Below are 20156 nucleotides of genomic sequence, written 5' to 3'. Positions count from 1 at the left end.
TGCCCTATCTATTTAGACAAGAGGTCAGTCCCATTCAGCTTCTTCAGCCATCTCCCTGCGGGAACCAGAACTCCTGTCCCTGCAGACATAGGTACTGTCTCCATGGGTGCTCCAGGGCTGGAGCACCCACAGAAAAAAAAAGTGGGTGCTCAGAACCCACCAGCCACAGCTGTTCAGTGGCACCGCTGCCGATCAGCAATTTGGTGACTCCACCAAACAGCTGATTGGTGGCTCAGGGAGGGGCTTGGGGGAAGACAGAGAGCAATGAGCAGGTGGGGGGTCTCGAGGAGCAGGCAAAACAGGGGCGGGAAGAGGCAGAGCGAGGGTGGGGCCTTGCGGGAAGGGGCGGAGCACCCCTAGGGAAAACTAAGTCAGCACCTATGCCCGCAGAGACCCAACAAGCAGTAAAGTCAAAGGGAATTAGCAAAACAGACGATAGAGAACAAAGAACAGAAGAAAGGAGGGGGAAATGTAGCATGGAGAGGAAGGCAACCAGGGCTCTCCTCCTGTCAGTGCCCCTAATGTTTACTACGGATGTGCACCTGGAGTTCAGGGAAGAGGAAAGTGATAGTACCATGGGCGTACCCTTGTGCTTCATTCCAGAGCAGCCTCTAGGAGCTCTGAAGGTCTCCCATTCAAATCCTGACCTGGCAGATACTCAAGAGTCTGCAAGGTCTTTAACCCCGCCGCACCATTTCAGAATAAGTTACTCAGATTCCAAGGCCAGAAAGGACCATTGTGACCATTTAGTCTGGCCTCCTCTAACACAGGCCAGAGACCTGCCCCGAAATAAATTCCTACAGCAGAGCTTTCAGCAAAACTTCCCGGCTGGATTTAAGAATTGCCAGCGATGGAAAATCCACCACAACCCTCACTGTTAAACGTATGCCTCATTTCCATCGTGTGTTCCAAAGGGGTGCTTCCACAAGAACGGGGCTGAAAAAAAGACAGTTACCTGTTCCGTAACTGGCGTTCTTCCAAATGCGTTGCTCCTGTCTATTCCACAGTAGGTGTGCATGCTCGCCCGGTGCACCGGTGCCGGAAGTTTTTCCCTTAGGAGCATCCGTAGTGGGGGAGCACCGCTGCGACCACTGGAGTGGCGCCTCTATATCGCGCTATAAGGGGAACTGCGCGCACCCCAACCTCAGTTTCTTCTTGCCGGACAACTCCGAAAGAGGGGAAGGAGGGCGGGATGTGGAATACACCTGAGCAACATCTTGAAGAACACCAGTTACGGAACAGGTAACTGTCTCCTCTTCTTCAAGCCAGTCCCGCCTTGTTGGTTGATGTAGTACATCGCGGCGGTGTGGTCCATCAGGACTCTGACCACTTTGCTGCGAAGTTGCGTGTTGAAGGCAACACATGCCAACTGCATTGCCCTGAGCTCTGTTGAGATGAGTTCCTGTCTGCATCCTGTAAAACTTGCCCATACCGGTATTGTCCTGGCCTCTTCTTTTGTCATTCAGTGTTGCACGCATTCTAAAACAATATGCATTTCCTCACCTTTTGGGGGCGAAGCCAGACTTTGAGGCACCTGCTCCCCTACTTGGTGTAAACTTTGCTTGTGCCAATCAGAAACGAACACAAACAGGTTTTGGGCCCTGTCCCCTATGACATTTCTATGATGTCATAGTTGGTACTTGATGGGCCTGCCTGCCATGTGCAGGCAGGGAGAGGAGAAAGAAAAATGAATCCTGTGTATCCTGTGTACACCCGTAACCGAGCCTGATCACCTCGAAGCCTCTCTCAAAGCTCACATGTTTCAGAGTGTCTACGTTTGCCGGTCGTTATGCGTTGGTTTGTATTTGTAAGTATCAGTTATTACTAAATGCTGCATCTTTGTTTATAAATATTGTTAGTAGATATTTTAGTCATTGTGTGTTTTAAGTTTCATTAACTCTATTAGCTAATCAAACGCTGCTCCCTTACCCCTTGTAATTATCCCCAATAAAACTTTAAATTGATTAATTTTAGTTGTGTGCGTATGTGTGTGTCTGCAGTTTGCATCGTGACCCATACTCTCCTTGCATCCCTTACCAATATAGTCTATTGCCACATGCAGCGTGGTAAATAAGCCTGCATTTTCTTTCGCCCCTGCGTGCCTGTGGCAATCCACAAGCTCCCTGACATTCATGTGGAGGGACAAGTCCGCAGTCAATCAGATCCCCTGGGTTTGTATGTTCCCTGTGTGAGCTCCCCAGCCCAAGTCGGCGCATCGGACACCAGGTCTAAAGACGGGGTCACCTCCCGAAAAGGAACCCCTTGCAACATATTGCTCAGGTAAGACCACCATTGTAGGGAGGCAAGTATCGGGGACGGTACCGTGAGAACTTTGTCTAGCCTGTCCCGGGCCTGGGAGAACTGGGAGGCTAGCCAGAGCTGGAGGGGCCTCATCCGGAGCCTGGCGTGGCGGACCACATACGTGCATGCCGCCATGTGCCCTAGGATCCGAAGGCACGCTCTCGCTGTTGTCACTGGGAAAGCCGTGACCAAGGCAATGAGATCTTTTAGGGCCTCGAACCTGCTCAGCGGGAGAGGGGCTGGCGCCCTTGAGGAGTCCAGCAGCGCCCCAATGAACTCTATGCGCTGCACTGGAACTAACATTGACTTGGTCTCGTTTACCACTAGGCCGAGATCAACGCATGTGGACAGGAGCAGCTCCACATGGCCCCTTACCTGGGACCAAGAGTTGCCCTTGAGAAGCCAATCGTCCAGGTATGGAAAGATCTGTACTCCCTCCCGTCTGAGGTAGGCTGCTACCACAGCCATGCACTTTGTGAAAATTCTGGGCGCTGTGGATAGGCCAAACGGGAGGACCACAAACTGGTAGAGGTATAACCCCACTAGGAAGCGGAGGAAGCACCTGTGCCCCTCGAAAATATGAATGTGAAAATATGTGTCCTGAAGGTCCAGGGAGGGGATAATAAAGGCCAAGGACACCATGCGGAACTTGGAGAGGACCAGAAAACAGTTGAGATCCTGCAGGTCCAGGATGGGTCTGAGGCCCCCTTTTGCCTTTGGGATCAGGAAATATCGGGAGTAGAAACCCTTGCCCTGGAATTCTACTGGTACTCTCTCCACTGCCCCCAGGTGCAGCAGTCGCTCCACCTCCTGCCCTAGGAGGTGGGCATGCTCCGGGTCCCCTGGGCCCATCAGGGAGGGGAGGTGGTTGCAAATAGTCAACACTGCCTCTTTCCCTGCCTCTTGCCCTGAGAGGGCCCTGGCTGCGGAGCAGAGCGGGACTGTCGCTGAGACTGGCACTTCTGGACCCTCGGCCTCTTGTACGGGGGCTCGTATCTGCTCCTAGCCGGTTGAGCCGACAGTTGCGGTTTGGCCTGGTGTTTAGCCGGAGGTACGTAGAGGCCCAAGGTTTGCAGAGTGGTACAGGAAGCTTTCATCCCCTGCAGCCTGGTGTTCGTCTGATCTGCGAACAGAGCTTTTCCATCAAACAGCAGGTCCTGCATGAGGGACAGGGCCTCTGCCGATAGCGCGGGCAGGAGGAGCTATGACGCCCTGCACATAGATATCGCGGACGCCATGGAACGGGCCGCTGTGTCGGCCACGTCCGATGTGGCCTGAAGGGTCGCTTTGGCCGCCGTCGCCCCCTCAGCCACCAGAGCCTTAAAGTCCTTTCTCTCCCGCTCCCGGAGAAGAGGTTCGAACTCCCATTGGTTAAAGTCATACCAGCTCAGCAAGGCCTGATGATTGGCCACCATGAGCTGGAAACTTGCAGAGGAATAAAATTTCCTACCAAGGAGTCCAGTCTTCTGGCGTCTTTGTCCTTGGGAGTGGGTGCAGACTGGCCCTGTCTCTCTCGGTGGTTCACCGATTCCACCACTAGCGAGTTAGGTGCCAGGTGCGAATAGAGGTACTCGTGATCCTTGGTCAGCACAAAGTACTTCCTCTCAACCTCCTTGGAAATCGGGGCCAAGGAGGCGGGAGTTTGCCACAAGGTGTTGGAGATGTTGGTTACCCCCTGGTGGAGGGGTAGTGCCATGCGGCCCGGTGCTGAGGAAGACAGTACATTAAAGAGGGAGTCGGACGGGCTCTCCATCACCTAGACCTGCAGTTGGAGGTTGGACGCCACCCGCATTAGCAGGTCTTGATGCACCTTGAAATCCTCTTGCGGGATAGAGAGTGGGGGTGCCGTTATAGTGTCATCTGGCACTGGAGAGAGCCGACTCATGACCTGCCGATTTGTCCCTCGGCTGAGATGGGGAGGCCCATGGAGCCTGGGACGAGCCCACTCTAACAACTGAAAACTGTTAACTGTAGCGAACAGTACCACTAAGGAATAGAAAGGCTGCAGCAGAGCTGGAGCACGAAGTTCCAACCACCTTCACTGGCGGCAAGAAGGAACTGAGGTTGGGGGGGTGCGTGCAGCTCCCCTTATAGCACGGTATAGAGGCGCCACTCTAGGGGTCACAGCAGTACTCCCCCAGTACGGGTATACTAAGGGAAAAACTTCCGGCACCGGTGCATGTGGCGATCACACACCCCTACTGTGGACTATACATGAGCAATCTCTCGAAGAATTGGAAGCCTCTGAGTCATTGTGTGAAGAACTCATGCCCCCAGACTCCCCATCATTTTAAAAGATGAGATCAGCTGTGCCCCACTTGTGCACTGCTTTTAGCTGGGACCTGCTGACAATCCCCTCTACTGTGTGAATGAAAAGCAAAAGGTGACTTCCTCTGCGTGTCTGACTTTTGTTGGGCACTCATTCTTGGCTTCTCTCCACTTCTTGTCATAGTTCGTGGTCTCTCTCTCTATTGGTTTGTGTCTGTTCCTTCTCCATCCAACACCTTATAGCTTCTTTCCTCGCATTCTTCTCTACCCAAGCTTTGCTCGAATTTCCTCCCCCCAGCTTAGTCCTAGCAGGGGTAAACCACCCCTGGGAGCCATTTACCAAAGGTTGTGGTGGATTTGCCATCACTAGCTGTTCTTAAAAACAAGGCTGTATGTTTTTCTAAAAGCCCTGCTCTAGGAATTATTATGAGGAAGTGCTACAGCTTGCGTTATACAGGAGGTCAGATTAGAAGATCCGAGTGGTCCCTTCTGGCCTGGGAATGTTTGAAAGCACCCAAAGGCCCCCAGACATCCGAATCAAGGCCCCATTAGGCAGGGAGTGTGTGTCCGCGTGTGTGTGTCCACCTGCCTTTGCCCCCACTCAAAAACTCCTGGAGGTGGGAAGAACACAGATTTGGGTTTCTGACCCACTCCATAGCAAAGGACAAGGACAGACTAAATTCTCAGCCATCAGAACAGAAACAAGAGCCTGGACTGATGAGCTTGACTAGAAAACATTTTATGCCCCGAGCATTCAACTTCAGACCACACAACTTGCCTTCCTCTTCCCTGAGCCCCAGCCCCTCCTCACTGGAACTAGCCCCCTGGATATTTATGGCAGCTGTGCCACTTTTACAGCTCAGATCCTTTTCCCTTGCTCCATAGGTCGCTTTGCCCCTTTCTGTATGCAGGAACGACCCTAACAGACTCCGTCTAAGCATGCTGTCTATTGCAGCTCATCGCAAGCTGCTCAGTGAAGCTTTGTATGAAGGATGCTATAAGTTATAGAACATTCAAAAGCTCAACTAAAGCAATGGCCTAAAAAGGACAATGGGTGCATTCAAAGCGCTACTCCCGTTTCAGAAGTGGGTTATCTGGCACTTATGAGTCGCTGTTCTCAAGCAGCTCCATGGGCAATGAACATCGATTCTCACTGCACTGACCCACACGACAGTCTGAGGATGCTAACGAACTAAACAGGAGCTATGAGAACTCCCTTCCGTTGCCTGTCTCCGGTTGCCTAAAGCCACAAGATTTATAATGGCAATAAGGGCTGCAATAGGAAATCTAAGGGAATTCAATTAGCACCATGACCTGACACAGCCTGGAGCCCAAACACATTCAGCAATGACAGTCTGCGGCTCCAGCAAAGCAAACCGCACTATAGAACCCAGCACCCAGCTCCAGTGGGTGCCCGGAGGCCCAGTGAGAACCGCACCTGAACTTCCCTAGAATTAGTGACAATGCTATAAAGGGCAGCCTGAGGCCTGCACGATGGAAGATGCCACAGAAGGAAGAACGGCAATGTACAGCCAGGTGTCAGGTTCAGCAGCTCCAGACTGAGGGGCAGCACGTCACTTCACCTACCTGCATGGCACACTTTGCCCTGCGGGCGCCTGGCAGCTCCCTAGCCACTACTCACCTTTGCCAAGATACACCATGCCATACTCCCGGCCTTGCGGGGTCTTGTACTCCACAGTGAAGCACACCTCCTTCCCAATGAGCTTCTTTCGCAGGAACTCACGAGCCGGAAATCCCCAGGGCTGGGGGGAAAACAGAAAACTTAGTCACTGGAGGTCAATCTGGGCACCATCAGACCTTAAGGGTTCCCCTTCCACTGCTGGACACAGTGCATAGAGATCTCATAGGGAGGCAGTGTAAACAGAGCACTGGATTGGGTCTCAGGAGATATGGGTCCTAGTCTCGCCTTCAACACTGGCCTACTGGGTAACCTTGGGCAAGTTACTCAGTTTCCCCATCTGTAAAATGGGGTCAATGATACTGACCTCCTTCATACTGGGACCTGCTGATGAAAAGAGCTATGTAGGAGCCAGGTGTTCTCTTGGCCAGACAGCATTCCACTGCTCCTGCAGGAAACCCCAGTGAGGCCACCTGCAGTTCAGTGGTTTGGAAGCGAAAGATACCAGGAGGCATCTGCTGGAAAGTAAGTCTGTCCAGCACTGACAGGTCAGGAGCAGCCCCAGTTAGAAGACAACATTTGTACTATTGCTGTCCTCTTGATCTGCTCCAAAGTAGTCAGGATCACAACCTCTCCCCGGGGCAACAATGAACACTGTCCAGATAGTCTCAGCAGGGCAAACAGAGACCATGCCATAGGGCCTCGGGCTGGCAACGGCACTTCCCTACTCTCTCACTTGCGTAAATTCAGCCAGGGGAAGCTACGGATTGAAGACCCTCACAGTAAGAATACAGCTGTGGAATCACCTGCCCAAGGCACCGGTGGAAGCCCCAACACTAGACAAAGTTGGACCAAACAGCGCCAAACATACTAAGAAGCAATCTTTCCCTGGCCTGGGGGTCTAGATGAGCTAATGGCTATTTCCTGTCTAATGTTCTATGGTAGTTTGCATGCCCATACTGCTTCATCAGGGGGATCTGAGCTCTACCCACCCCCCGCCCCCAGTCCTATGCCCCAGCCCACACTCCAACCACAGAAAGGCTGCAAGGGCAGAAACTCAGTATTACAACCTCATTGCTGGGTCAGGCAAGCAGAGAAAATGGGCTGGGAAGAACACTGTTCTAGCCACCAACAATTAGCTGAACTGACAGGTGTGATTTTATAAAGCAGGAGACATTTATACATCTAAGCAAGATGTTCAGGAGACCATCTCCCCAGGGAGAGTCTCATTGCAAGGAGACCTGCAGTTTAAGGGAGCTCTATACTGCATCTAACACAGGGAGGGTGGGTGGCCCAGGTTTGGCTTAATTCTAACTCCACCACCTCTATCCAAAAGAGGACATGGGGCAAGTTCATTACCACTCAGTGAGCAATCAGCACACGCCACAGCCATTAATGCAGTGCTTCTCAAATGCGGCCACTGCAGCGGCATGCAGCCACAGCCTCCTGGACTGTTATTGGGGCGGGGGAGGCGGAGGGGGTGTGCAAAGAAGCAGCCCCTTCCTGTTGCTCCTGGATGCATTGCCTTGGTGTTGATTACTGGGGCCACCCGCAGTGATTGGGCACTGCTCCCCCTGTGGAGACACTGGAGCACAATGCTGGAGGACCAGGCAGCCAGTGAGTTTTCCCACCTTCCCAGAGGTGACAGGGTTCAGGCTTTAGGCTTCAGACCTGGGGTGGCGAGACAGCGGGGCGACAGGCTCTGGCCACACTGCTTCGGACTCCAGCCCTCCACTGCCTCCCCCAACCTAACCCCATTGCCCCAGGCCCCCCCGGTACCTCCCCATCTAGGGCTTAATTTGTCCCCAGGCTTGTTGACAGGGCTGAGTAAGTCTGCTGTGAATAGTGATAATAAATATACCAGTAATATCACTTTTCATAACAGACTTACTAGCTAGCAACAAATAAGTTACAATGATTTAGCCATGTCTATGTGCATATTTGTTTGTTTTTCCTAAAGTATTTTAGGAAAAAGTGAGAGCGGCCACCAACAAGAGTTGGTGGCCACACTCTGAGGCCACCAAAATATTTGTTCCAAGAACAACTGCATTAATGGAAGCCACCAGCTACTCATCCTAGAAACTCTGATCGGTCACATGACCCCAAAAGCAAGTCCCTGAACCTTTGTTCTGTTCCCTGCAAATCAACACGAAGTGCTTAGATCCAGACCTTACACATGCTGATATCCAAGTGCTGCAAATAGTCAGCATTTCAGACCAGAAGGGACTATCATGAACCTCCAGTCTGATCTCCTGCACTGCACAGAGCAGCGAATCCACACAGGGATTCCTCTACTCTACTGTAAGGAATGTCTCCCCTACCGGGAAAGAATACAGTCTGGGCCCTTTTCTGGTCAGATGGGTTATTTCAACAGGATGTGACCAGAACTCTATCCTCAGACAACAGCTCACATATCAGGACCAAAAAGAGAAGTCAGAACTGAGATGTCTCTTCAAACTGGTTTAGGATAGCCTAAGGGTAGGCAACCTATGGCACGCGTGCTTAAGACGGCACACGAGCTGATTTTCAGTGGCACTCGCACTGCCCGGGTCCTGGCCACGAGTCCAGGCCACTGGTCCAGGGGGCTCTGCGTTTTAATTTTAAATGAAGCTTCTTAAACATTTTAAAAACCTTATTTACTTTACATACAATAGTTTAGTTCTATATTATAGACTTATAGAAAGAGACTTTCTAAAAATGTTAAAATGTATTACTGGCACGCAAAACCTTAAATTAGAGTGAATAAATGAGGACTCGGCACACCACTGCTGAAAGGTTGCCGCCCCCTGGGATAGCCCTTTGTTCGTTATACACATTGGCTTGCAGTGCCTACTTAAGTGAATGTTGCCCTGATGGCGTCTTAACCACTAAGATGTTCTGGGCTAATTTTTCAGTATTATCCCCAGCCTCACCTCTCCATTTGCTTTGAAATGGGACATGCGGATACTCTGCCAAATATTGTTCCCCAAGATGGTGCATTATTGCAGGAAAAAAAAACAGTCCTTGATTTTTAGAGCTGGGCAGGAAACTGTTTTCCTTTCCTATGAATTTGAAAAGAAATTCCCATCCCGAAATCAGGACAGGATGTCAAAATCTAGACTCTTTGCAAGCCAAACATCCAAAAGAAATTCTGATCAGGTCAACTATAATATTTCATTTTAATTAAAGCTTAATTTTGAAACTTCTAAAGTTTTTCAAAATTTTCCTATGTATTGAAATTGACCCTTTCATTCAAACCAAAACCCTTTGCAGGAATCAGCGTTTTCCAACAATATCCATATACTAAAAAATTCCCAAACAGTTCTATTTATTCTTCAAACAAGCAGTAAGATTTGGTGAAGCAACTTGCACAGGTTAACAGTTGATCAGCATCTAAACTGGGAATAGAACCCAGTAACTACACTGAAAACACAGCACCTCACTCTGGACTGAAAAGTTCTAATTTCACCCTAGCTTTCACACGCTATCGATGTGCCATCTGCAGGTACATAGCCACTGATACCCAGGCTCAGACAGGAACACCATGTTCTGGAGGATGTGTGGGGAGTTCCTTTCCCCCACTCTTCCACCAGTGGAAGATCGGAGCTGTGCCAAGTTCAGGCACTGACACCAATATGTCCTGCAATTAATATGCAGGCCTGAAAGTGAGTGGTTAAACTGCCCTTGTAGAGTACCCTGCTAATTCATCTGCAGTGAGATCCTCCAGTAGATATCCATTGTCTAAACTCCTTACAAAACACCAGGAAGGATGTACCAGGCTACTGTATCCTACCAGTATCAATTCAGACACTGGAGGGAACCCAGAGCTGAGTAACCGTATCCAGAACGCTACATAAAACCTTGAGTTACAGGACCCTCAATCTCAGGACAGAATGTAATGCAATATACAGCCCTGCATAATACAACCATGACCTGGCCGTGTCTCTATGCTCCCTCACTCAGCACTAAAAAATGCCCTGCACTCAAACATGGCCAGTCTGAGTGCCTACAGCCAGAACAAGGGGGGCGGGGGAGGAGCAGCAATAGGTCTGGTTTTGAGGAACTTTTAAATCCTCTATATTTAGCCCTCGAGCAAAGCAAGTCAAAGGCAGCTCAGAGTCTCCTGAGTTAGCATCTGCAGCCTGTAGCTTGTGTCGTGCTTAAGACTGAAGCAGAGGACTATGGTAATGAGACGTCTGAGCCTTGCAGCTGAAATTTGCTTCTCTCAGCACAGGTCTGTGTAAGGTCTATACACATTTTGTGCTGGTGATCCTGGGGGGCAAAAGAAGGCCAGCTGGAGTCCTATTTATCCCCCGATGGGGTGCCGCAGAGCCAGCACCTATTCCCCATACCCAACCAAGGCTGTACATTAGCATGGAAGATTTACCTGGGGCAGTGGAGGGGAAGCTCACTGCTACACTACAGTTACTCAAATACAGAATCTGTTCATATTAAACCAGTGAATTTAGATGGAGAACGACGCCTGCCTGCCTAGCTAAAGAGGGATCTGAGCGGAGAGTAAAACCTTCTGGGCTTGGTGATTGTGAATTAGTCTTTTCACACACCCTCTCAGAGAAATATTTCCCTTCCCGTCTCCAGCTGTGACCCATCTGACTCTGAAGCTAAGTAGGACTGGGCCTGGTCACTACTTGGATAGATAGCACAGAGGCTGTAGGAAGAAGCCCTGTGGTTTCAATAGGTGGCACTTTCCGCTCCCTCTGAGCAGGCACGCAACAAGCTGGCTGACAACACAGCACCAGATGAGGACAATTAACTGTGCTCTTCAGCTAGAGAAATTTAAAGGCAAAACGAGGCTGAAGCAAGAATCTGTCCAGGACTCTGTGCCTGACCCCCAATTCACAGCGCCCCTACCACCATACTGGGGCATTAGGTCAGTACACAAGGGAGAGAACCCCTACTGCTCTCTGCAGCCCAGCCCTGGGGCTTTAGGATCAGACTCCAGCCCACTCCTGCAGCACAGCACCCCCTAGTGCCAGATCTGGGCATTGGGTCTGCACTGATGCCCCAAGCACAGAGCACCACCTCATGGATCAAGTTACACTGGTCCAAGACCGAGGACTTGCTATACTGAGCAGTGCAAAAAAATCACTGCTGGCTTGGTTTACTTCTGGGCGATCTGCCAGGGCTAGGCAGTATTTGGGTGGCAACCACATTAGGTTATCTCCCTGATTTATTCTAAATTAAGTTCCTGGCCACAGTACGAGGTGCTCTGAGCATGAGGAGTTACATGCAATCCAGCCTTATCCACCAGCCCGTTGGCCAGCAAGGAGACACCTACCTCATCAGGAGTATCCTTAGCATCTGGCTGTCCTGCAGCAGCCCGGCGGGCAAGGTTTCCAGCACGGATATTGCTGAGGTTGATCTGCCGCTCAGGAGGGGGCCCCCCACGGGGCTGCCCTCTGACAATGATGGCGCAGCCGGAGAGGACCTGCAGGGAGCCAGACAGAGAACATTAGTACTCCAACAGCAAAGTTAAATCCTTGGAGAAGCATCCAGTGATATACTCTGTTCCACCCCATCCCTGCCTCCCCGCCTTGAGCCTTGTGCAGACAGGGATCTGTGCTCCCACCATCCACTGCCCAAGGGATCCCAATTACAGATCTGGAGTTGCACTTCCGCTGTAATGGGCCCGTCAAATTCACCCCACTCAGTTCCTGTATCTAGGCTATATTCCTGGCACCCATCATTATGTTCAAGCATCACTCTCCACACTTCTTAAGAGCACCTTAAAAATTTCCCCACATGCACAGGGGTGTTTTCACAACAGCCACTGCTGACCCCAACTTCCATTCCCTCCCACCCCCTTTCCTGGCTGTACCCCCTCGAGCTGCCGCAGTTGGCGAGCTTTAAGTTCTGTCAACGCCAAACTCTTCAGACCTACCCTCACTGAGTGAGACAGACACCGGAGTGCATCTACATGTGGAATTTTGAGAGAACTTCGCTCTTTTGCGGCAACACGATTTTCAAGTCTACAAAACCCAACAATGTACCTGAGCCCCAAGGGACAGCAGTTTGACTTTACTCTGCTGAACAGCACCCTGGGGCCTGGACTACAGGGCTCCACGTGTATCCTTGCACTAGGCCTCTGCAGTACAATCAGCTAAGCCTACTTCCAGCCACTGCACGGACAGCAGGAAGTGTGTCTGCTGCACACGAGGGTGTCAGCCCCATCTGGAGAGATGCTAGGAGGCAGCTGGGAGTTAGTAGGCAGGAGAAGTGAGCCCCTTCTGCAGAAGTAAAGCACGGCACAGCTGGTCCCGCTATGACAGAAAGGAGTGGGCCAGAGCCTAGCTGCCAGACCCAGCACACTGCCGGTGAGCAGAGATGCAGTGAGGTTTAGCCAGAAATTGTATGACCAGCTTCACTGGAGCCACCAGGTCAGCCAGCTGCAGCTGGATTCGATTCAGGAATAAGAGCACGAATGCCAGATTGAAGCGGAGGTAGCGAGCTGCTCTCCAAGCATCCACAGCAGTGAGCAGACACGCAGAGCAGCGAGGCTGGTGGGTTCAGACTGCCGGGGTGTGACAGTAACAGGACGTCCTGCCCATTCCCCAGCAAGACATTCTGCACAAGACATTCTCACCACAGCCAGCGGTAGTGAGAACCCCAGCACCGAAGGTTTGTTTGCAACGGGAGCTGTCTGCGGGCCAGGGAAATGAGCTCAGGTGGAGTTCAGCAGAGCTCAGTCCTGGGCCGCCAGCTATCAAGTTACTCACCCGTGGCACTTGCAAGCCTGGCCCACAGCCAGGGAGCGGTGGTCAGCAAGCTGTGCAGTCGCACCACCGCTGCCCCCTAGGTGCAAACAAGGGCAAGGCAGGGTTTGCACTTCACGTTGCGGTCCCTTTATGCTTGTAATCCCCAGAGCAATGCACCCGGCTCCCTCTTCTTTGCACCCCACTTCCAGCAGCCCTTCACACCCTCACTAGTAATCCCATGCCATGACTCACCCAAGGTTAGGTTTGTCAGGTGTCAGGTTTTTCGTTAAGTCTGGTCAGCAGCACAGCAGGGCTAAGGCAGGCTCCCAGCCTGGCATGGCTCTGCATGGCTCCCAGAAGCAGCGGCATGTCTCCCCTCCAGCTCCTATTCATAGGGGCGGCCAGGGGGCTCTGCATGCTGCCCCCGCTGCAAGCACCGGCTCTGCAGCTCCCATTGGCTGGGAGCCACAGCCAATGGGAGCTGCGAGGGTGGTGCATGCAAATGGGGCAGCACGCAGAGCTGCCTGGCCGCGCCTCCACATAGGAGTCGGAGGAAGGACATGGCACTGCTTCCGGGAGCTCCTTGAGGTAAGTGCTGCCCGGACCCTGCACCACTGACCCACCCCCTGCCCCAGCCCTGATCCCACCCCCCTCCCCCAAACCCCCTTACCCCCCCCCCGAGAACCCCCCCACCCCCCCAACCCCCCCCACCCCCCCCCCCCCCCCAGAGCCTGCACCCCCATCCGGAATTCTCACCCCCCATCCCTGAGCCCCAACCCCCTGCCTGCACTCCGAACCCATCAGCCCCAGCCCAGAGCCCCCCCTTTCACCACAAATCCCTCATCCCCTGCCCCACCCAAAAGTCTCCACCCCCAGCTGGAGCCCTCACCACCCTGCACCACAACCCCCTTCCCCAGCCGGAGCCCTCATTCCTGGCCCCAGCCCAGAGCCTGTACCCCCTCCCACACCCCAACCCCCTGCCTCAGCCCGGAGCCCCCTCCCATACTCCAAACCCCTCAGCTCCACCCCCAGCCTGGAGCCCCCTCCTGCACCCCAAGCCCCTTATCCCTGGCCCCATCCCAGAGCCCTCACCCACTCCTGCACCCCTGAGCCAGCCCTGTGAAAATGAGCATGTGCATGCGTGTGGGGAGAGTGAGCAACAGAGGGAGGGAGAGGATGGAGTGAGCGGGGCAGGGTGGGGCCTCAGAGGCAGAGCAGGACAGGGGTATTCAGTAGAAAGTTGGCAACCCTACCCAAGACCTGTTCCTGTTCGTCGTCTATTTCATCTGAAATTGTTGGCTCTCCAGGGAAGGGAAGAGGCTTATTCCAATGCACTGAGTAAGTCCACAACACCAGGAGCTGCCCACTGAACACGTTAGCAAGGTGGGGCGCTGCTAATGGGAAAATCCTCCCACTTGCAGCGAAGGACCTGGAGCATCAGGACTGAGCCCTTGTGATCAATCCCACTAAGAGAATCCATGCTGGGCTTGGCCCAATAGGGTCCAAGTCTCAGTTGGCTAGTTCTCCCCAAGCCCACACCCTCAAGAAACAACCCCCAGCACGTGTGCTAGATCGCTCATTCACTGCAGCCAGACAAGTCCTCCTAGCTAGAGAAGAGAGACTGCAATGAGTGATGTCCAGGCTCTTCTCCTGGAGCTTGGCTCAGACATCTGTCTCCCTCGGCAGCTACACAGGAGAAGTAGCGCAGTCTCATGGGGCTGAGGAGAGCTGGGCTCTGTCCCCAGCTCTGCCACTGCCCTGCTGGGTGACCCTGGGTGAGTTACTTCCCCTCTCCCTGCCTTCGCGCCCCTCACCCGTGTTATTGTGTGGCGATAGTCCCTGCCCCTTAAGAGTGTACAGTTACTAAATATTTGCACAGGGCTGAACACTTCAGGCCCCGATCTCAGCTGGGGCCTCTCTATCCTATCCTAGATCAGTTCTTTTACCACAGGCATCACCACAGTATCTGAGCACCATCCAGTCGTGCATTAAACAACATGACTCACATCTGCCACGTGTTTGTTCTTGGTGCCGCAGTAATCAAAATAGTACAGGCTTCACTGTAGGCCAATTGCAAGAGCAGTGCTATCGCCACGCGTGGGGCTAACAAGCAAGATGGATGTAGCAAAACAAACATGTAACAGGTCCCTTAATCACAGACCAAAGCTTCCCAAGCAGATGTGAGGGGCAATGCAGGGAGAGGACACTGGCAGCTATGATGACAGTGAACACCAATCTTTCACCAGGAATATTCAGAAGAACATGCACAGCTGGTGGGGAGAGCAAACCCAGCACTTGAGGGTTTTGCTCACTGAGCAGGGCCTGCTGGGAAGGACTGCTGACCTCATTAGACTTGGGCCTGGATTCACTAGATGTTGGGTTTCAGGGGAGGCAGCATGATTAGCCCCAAGGGGAGGGAGCATCCCTGAGCAGTAACCCTGAGCACACACCAAAGAGCCCAGGCCAGGGCGCCCTGCCTGAAGGATGACCAAGAAGCAAAGCTTGTGTGATACCAGAGGTCCCTGAATATCTGGTATGAAGAACCACCCGTTTGTCTTGCCTGCCCCATGATGCGGTGCTACCTGGGGGACTGGATTTCCGTGCACAAGCTGGGCTGGAAAGGCATTTCCAGACTTCAAAGGGAGCTGCATCTAGTCCTGCTTGGACCCAGGGAGAAGGATCACCAAGGAATGGCCCACAAATTCTGACTGATACATGTGATCTGCTGCTTAATCTACAGTTTAATTCTCACTACAGAAAAAAAACAGGGGAACCTGCCAACAGAGAAAGCAGGAGGAGCTGAGAGATAAGCATGCTCAGCGCCAGGCAATTAACTAGCATCCTACTCCTCATGCAGGGACAGGATTGGTGCAGCAACTAGACTAGAGCACTGCCGGAGGAGCCACACCATGTAGCCTTTAGCTGTGACTGAAGGTTCTCCTTGCTTCTACAGCTGTGAGTACAGACCAACAGTAGGTTGTTGGGAAGGATCATTTCACCCAAGCAGCTAACCCAGGAAGAGAGTCTCCACAGCCTATGCTACTGAGTGGCCTCGATACCCCTCCAGTCACCCTACAGGTTTCTGAGAATATAGCAGAAGCCCAGTGCCTTGTAGCCTCCTAAAAGCTCCCCATCAGCACAGGTGGCTCTGCAAGTCGCAGCTGGATGGAAAAGCACTAGCAAAGCAAACAGAATGGGCATGTGGCGGGGGTGCAAACGCCATGCAGGAAAAGCTTCAGTACCAGCAGGACATTTCGGTGGTGCCACATGTACCCCTCTGCTCTCTGGATCCAGGACCGGAGAGCGCTGGAAATGTTAATAGGATTTGTCTGCCCAGAGACAGTGTCTTCTCAGCTGGCTGTGCATTTAGGACAGCTTTAATCATTTTGGCTGCGTGGGATCCTCCAGCACCAACAGACTTGCCCTTCAGACCCAAGATTGCTGGCCTCTGTTATCTCGCTCCTCAGAATAACCGTGCACCTGCCTGTGCTGTACTCTCTGCTCAGCTATCCCCACAACAAGCACAGTCCCCGTCCAGCTGCAATCACAAGGGGGTGCAACAGAGCCAAGGAGGGGGACCCGCACATCAGGCCGCAGGGGACCTTTTTGGACACCAAGGAACCTGGCTTGAAAAATTCATTCCCTCTCCTACCAAGTGGGATGCCAAGGCCATCAGTCTCTGCAGGAACTAATATTTCATTCTAAAAGATACATTTTAGCCCATATGTTTGTGATCCAATGCAATGCTGCCTTCTCTAGTCTGCATGCACCTCTAGTGCCTCTCACTGCTCCCTGCTTTGCCAAGGCTCTGGTCAGATTCACGGCCACTTCCTAGACTCCTGTGGAACTCTGTACAAAACACATTAGCGCAACATCAGGGGAGAACTAAATGCAGAAGAGTCAGGGGGTCCCCTCCTGGTAAACGCTTACAGATGGGCAAGGGGTTGGCGCTATAGTTTCTGCAGACTCCAGGACTCTGAACTGCCTGGTTTGGGTGTAATTTCTCAATCATGTGGCATTAACAATGTCTTGCGCTGGATAAAATGCATGGGAATCTCAAGCTGAGCGTGTTCTAAGAGGTATGGGTTCTCTACACCACTAATCAGTTACTGGGACCAGTTATGAGTGACGAATAGAGGGATCAAAGGACACAGCCTGGTCTCACTGATTCTCAGGAGCACTCTGATCTGCTGATGCACATACAAGCAGTCTGGGAGCCAACTGCCCACAAGATGTACTGAACATTAGAAAGGCAAACCTGCCAGCACCCCTAAGAGGAGTGATATCACCTCCCAAGAGCCCAGAGAGGACAGAACACAACTACCTAGCCAGGTGAGGTGATGGGAGCAGCCTTGTCTGGTAAGTCAGCTCTCTGGCTAGTAGATGGAGAATTTTTCAAGCCTATAGTTCAGAGAAAATTCCTTTGCCATGCAGGCACCGATAAACCAGATCTACTGAGCTCTACAGGAGACAGTCCTGTTCTCACAGCATGCCACAGCACTGAGGACAGCTGCCATGTTCGGATGAATTATAGCCCAAATATTCCATTCACAGAACATCCAGTGCCCTGAATCAGTGTAAGAAGTGGATGCTTTTAACCTTGTTTTCAGACTGCTCTTTGCCTTTCCCCAATTGCCTTGAATACAAATGCAAAAAGCAAACTCCAGCCCAGTCTCCTGGCTAATGGGAGACTACAGTCACCAGGCAGGCTGCCAAGAGAGCAGAGATCTAATCTAACAGGTGAGCTCTCCCCTCCCTCCAGGCAAGCTGGATGTACGCTAGCCTACAGAGCCACGCTTCTTCGCATGGGATTGCTCCGAGTCTGTAAGAAGGAGGGCTGTTTGGCAGCAAGCAGAGCAAATAGAGTCCAGACAGGGAGTGGAGATGTTCTCTGGAGAATGCACACTCTCCAATGCTGGAGCACAGACAGGCAGCATGAACCCTTCAATGCCATTGTTCGGGTCCGGGATAGGCGTGAGTCTATGGTGCGAGACATGCAGAGAATGCAGTTGCTTGCATCGTTCAGCACATACTCCTCTGGGCTGCGTCAGACCCGGCAGAAAGAAAGAGGCGGCTATGGTGGGGCAGGATACTCCTGTCTCAAAGAGGGACATATTCCTCTCCCGCCCAGGCATCACTCACCACAGCCAGAGCATTCATCCATCAAGTCTTGTGTCCCCACCCTCAGGCATTAGCCTTCCTCTAAAGCATCAGATGTGGGTAACCTCCACACCCCCTCCAGTTATGCCCCTGGCCAGGACCCTGCTGACACCAGCAGGGTCATCAGGACATCACAGGACATCACCTGAAAGGGCTGGAATCCGAAAACAGGTGTTTCCAGAGGCAACTTCAGTTTCTCCTCCCTTGAGTCGTCCAGGCGCTTAACCATCCGCCCCCCTGTTCTGACCCACTTGAGGATGGGCACCATCCTCTAGCCACGAATGACTATCCCCTTTTCTCCCCCCTCAGCAGTAGACATGATCTCTGCAGCAAGTCCAGCCTTGGCAGGTGAGGCACCCAGCTGGAGTCCCCAACTCAGTCCCCACCATGCATGGTCCCATATTACACAAACGCTAACAACACCCAGGTGCATGCTTATACCCCACCCCCATCACCATTGCCAGGCTGGTAAGAAGAGCCATTTGGCCTCAGCTCTCTAGTAGCTGGGGGAAGCTGTCCCCAGGCAATTCCAGATGGGAGCTGGAGTAACAGCAACACAGCTGCAGATGCAGTGCCACCCCCCACCAAGGCTCCTACAAGATTCTGTGGGATACAAGAGCTCATTCCAGAATACGCCTAGAGCATGTCTCCACCTGGATTATAAAAACCACCCCCTCTCCCGCACAGGAAAAGGGAGGGTAAGTCACACTGCAGTTATAAATAAGGAAGAATTTGGGCAGTGTTCCTTCTAATTTTCCCCACGCATGTGCAGAATGAATTTTGTTGTGTGACATCACCTCCATATTGGTGCACATAAAATTCATGTGGTTGGGGTGGGGCTGAGGGGTTTGGAGTGTGGGGCTCAGGACTGGGGCAGAGGGTTGGAGTGCAGGGGGGTGAGGCCTCTGGCTGGGGTGTGTGGCTCTGGGGTAGGGCCAGAGATGAGGGGTTTGGGGTGCAGGCTGCTGGGGGCTACAGCAGGTAGAGAGGACTCCCCCCAGCAGCACCTGGGCTGGGGGGTGGGGAGAGGCGACTCTCCACCGGCCGCAGCAGGTCTGTGCCGGGGCTGGCGGAGAGAGGCACCTCACCCCACCGCAGCTCTGAGCCCCTGCCCGGGGCTTAATAGGCATCCGCGCAGCCGTGCAGCTTAGAGGGAATTTAGCCTACAGGTATTTAGCTCCAAATACACACTTGCCATGCGCCCCCACCCCACTCCTGCAGTGATTTGAAACCAATGCACTCGCAAGGCTAGGTCTCTGCTACACTGACCTGACTGTCAGGTGACTGGGGAAGAGTTTGTCCTGCAGCACAGACAGGGCCAGAGGTGTTTAAAGTTCCTGCAGAACTGTGCTGGTTCCTCACTCAAGTCCAAGGCTGCAACAGCTCAGGACTAATGGCAAAACATGGTTATGTCTCATCTCCACTGCAAGATGAAGCCCTCGGCTGCAGCCAGGTCCCCGCATATGGTGGTAGTTTCTACAAGGGAGCTAGGACAGTAATTGCTTCCCATGTGCTGTAATCTGGACACTCTCCACTCAGAGGTGCTAATGGGAGAATTAAAACCAAGGTCCTGAGCACTTGGCATTGACTGACTGTTGGAGCTGTTAGTGGTTACACATTTTCAGATTACGGATTTCAGAGTAGCAGCCGTGTTAGTCTGTATCCGCAAAAAGAACAGGAAACCGGAATGTGCTGGGGGATCTGCCAGTGAAAGGGGGAGAGAGGAAAAAGAGAATGGCCCACAAGGCCAAGGGAAGAAAGACCCTCCCTCTCTCGCATACATTGTTGGGAAATGTTGCCAGCTCCATAAATTACAGTAACTTGAGAACAATCTGACCAGCGTGGACAGCAAACAAAAGGCTTTCCAGGGTTCTGGTCTAGTTAGTCTCAACCCAATTCTCCCCAAGGCCGTGACCCACCCGTTTATCACACTACTGTCTCTGCAGGGTAAAGTAGCACTGGAGAACAAAGTCTGGCCCCCTGCCAGCCCAGTCAGGGATTAGCTGGGATTCCAGGGGTCGCACATTTCCTATTTTCTAAAGGTTATTAGCTAGCTACCATGGTGATGGATGCTATTAAAAGCCACAATGCCC

General features: G+C 52.5%; 1 protein-coding gene across 1 annotated transcript in view; it reads right to left on the bottom strand.

The window, feature by feature from the left end:
- LOC117873434 (staphylococcal nuclease domain-containing protein 1-like) overlaps window positions 1-20156 on the bottom strand; it is a 73794-nt gene that overhangs the window by 36504 nt on the left and 17134 nt on the right. Inside the window, exons 2-3 of the mRNA XM_034762811.1 lie at window positions 11487-11636; window positions 6212-6332 (exon numbers count right to left, since the gene is read on the bottom strand). Of these exons, the coding sequence (XP_034618702.1) occupies window positions 6212-6332; window positions 11487-11636 (271 nt within the window). The remainder of the gene's footprint in view (window positions 1-6211; window positions 6333-11486; window positions 11637-20156) is intronic.

This window comes from Trachemys scripta, chromosome 1, assembly GCF_013100865.1.
Source record: "Trachemys scripta elegans isolate TJP31775 chromosome 1, CAS_Tse_1.0, whole genome shotgun sequence".
NCBI classification, from domain to species: domain Eukaryota; kingdom Metazoa; phylum Chordata; order Testudines; family Emydidae; genus Trachemys; species Trachemys scripta.
This window is presented reverse-complemented; position numbering and strand designations above follow the sequence as displayed.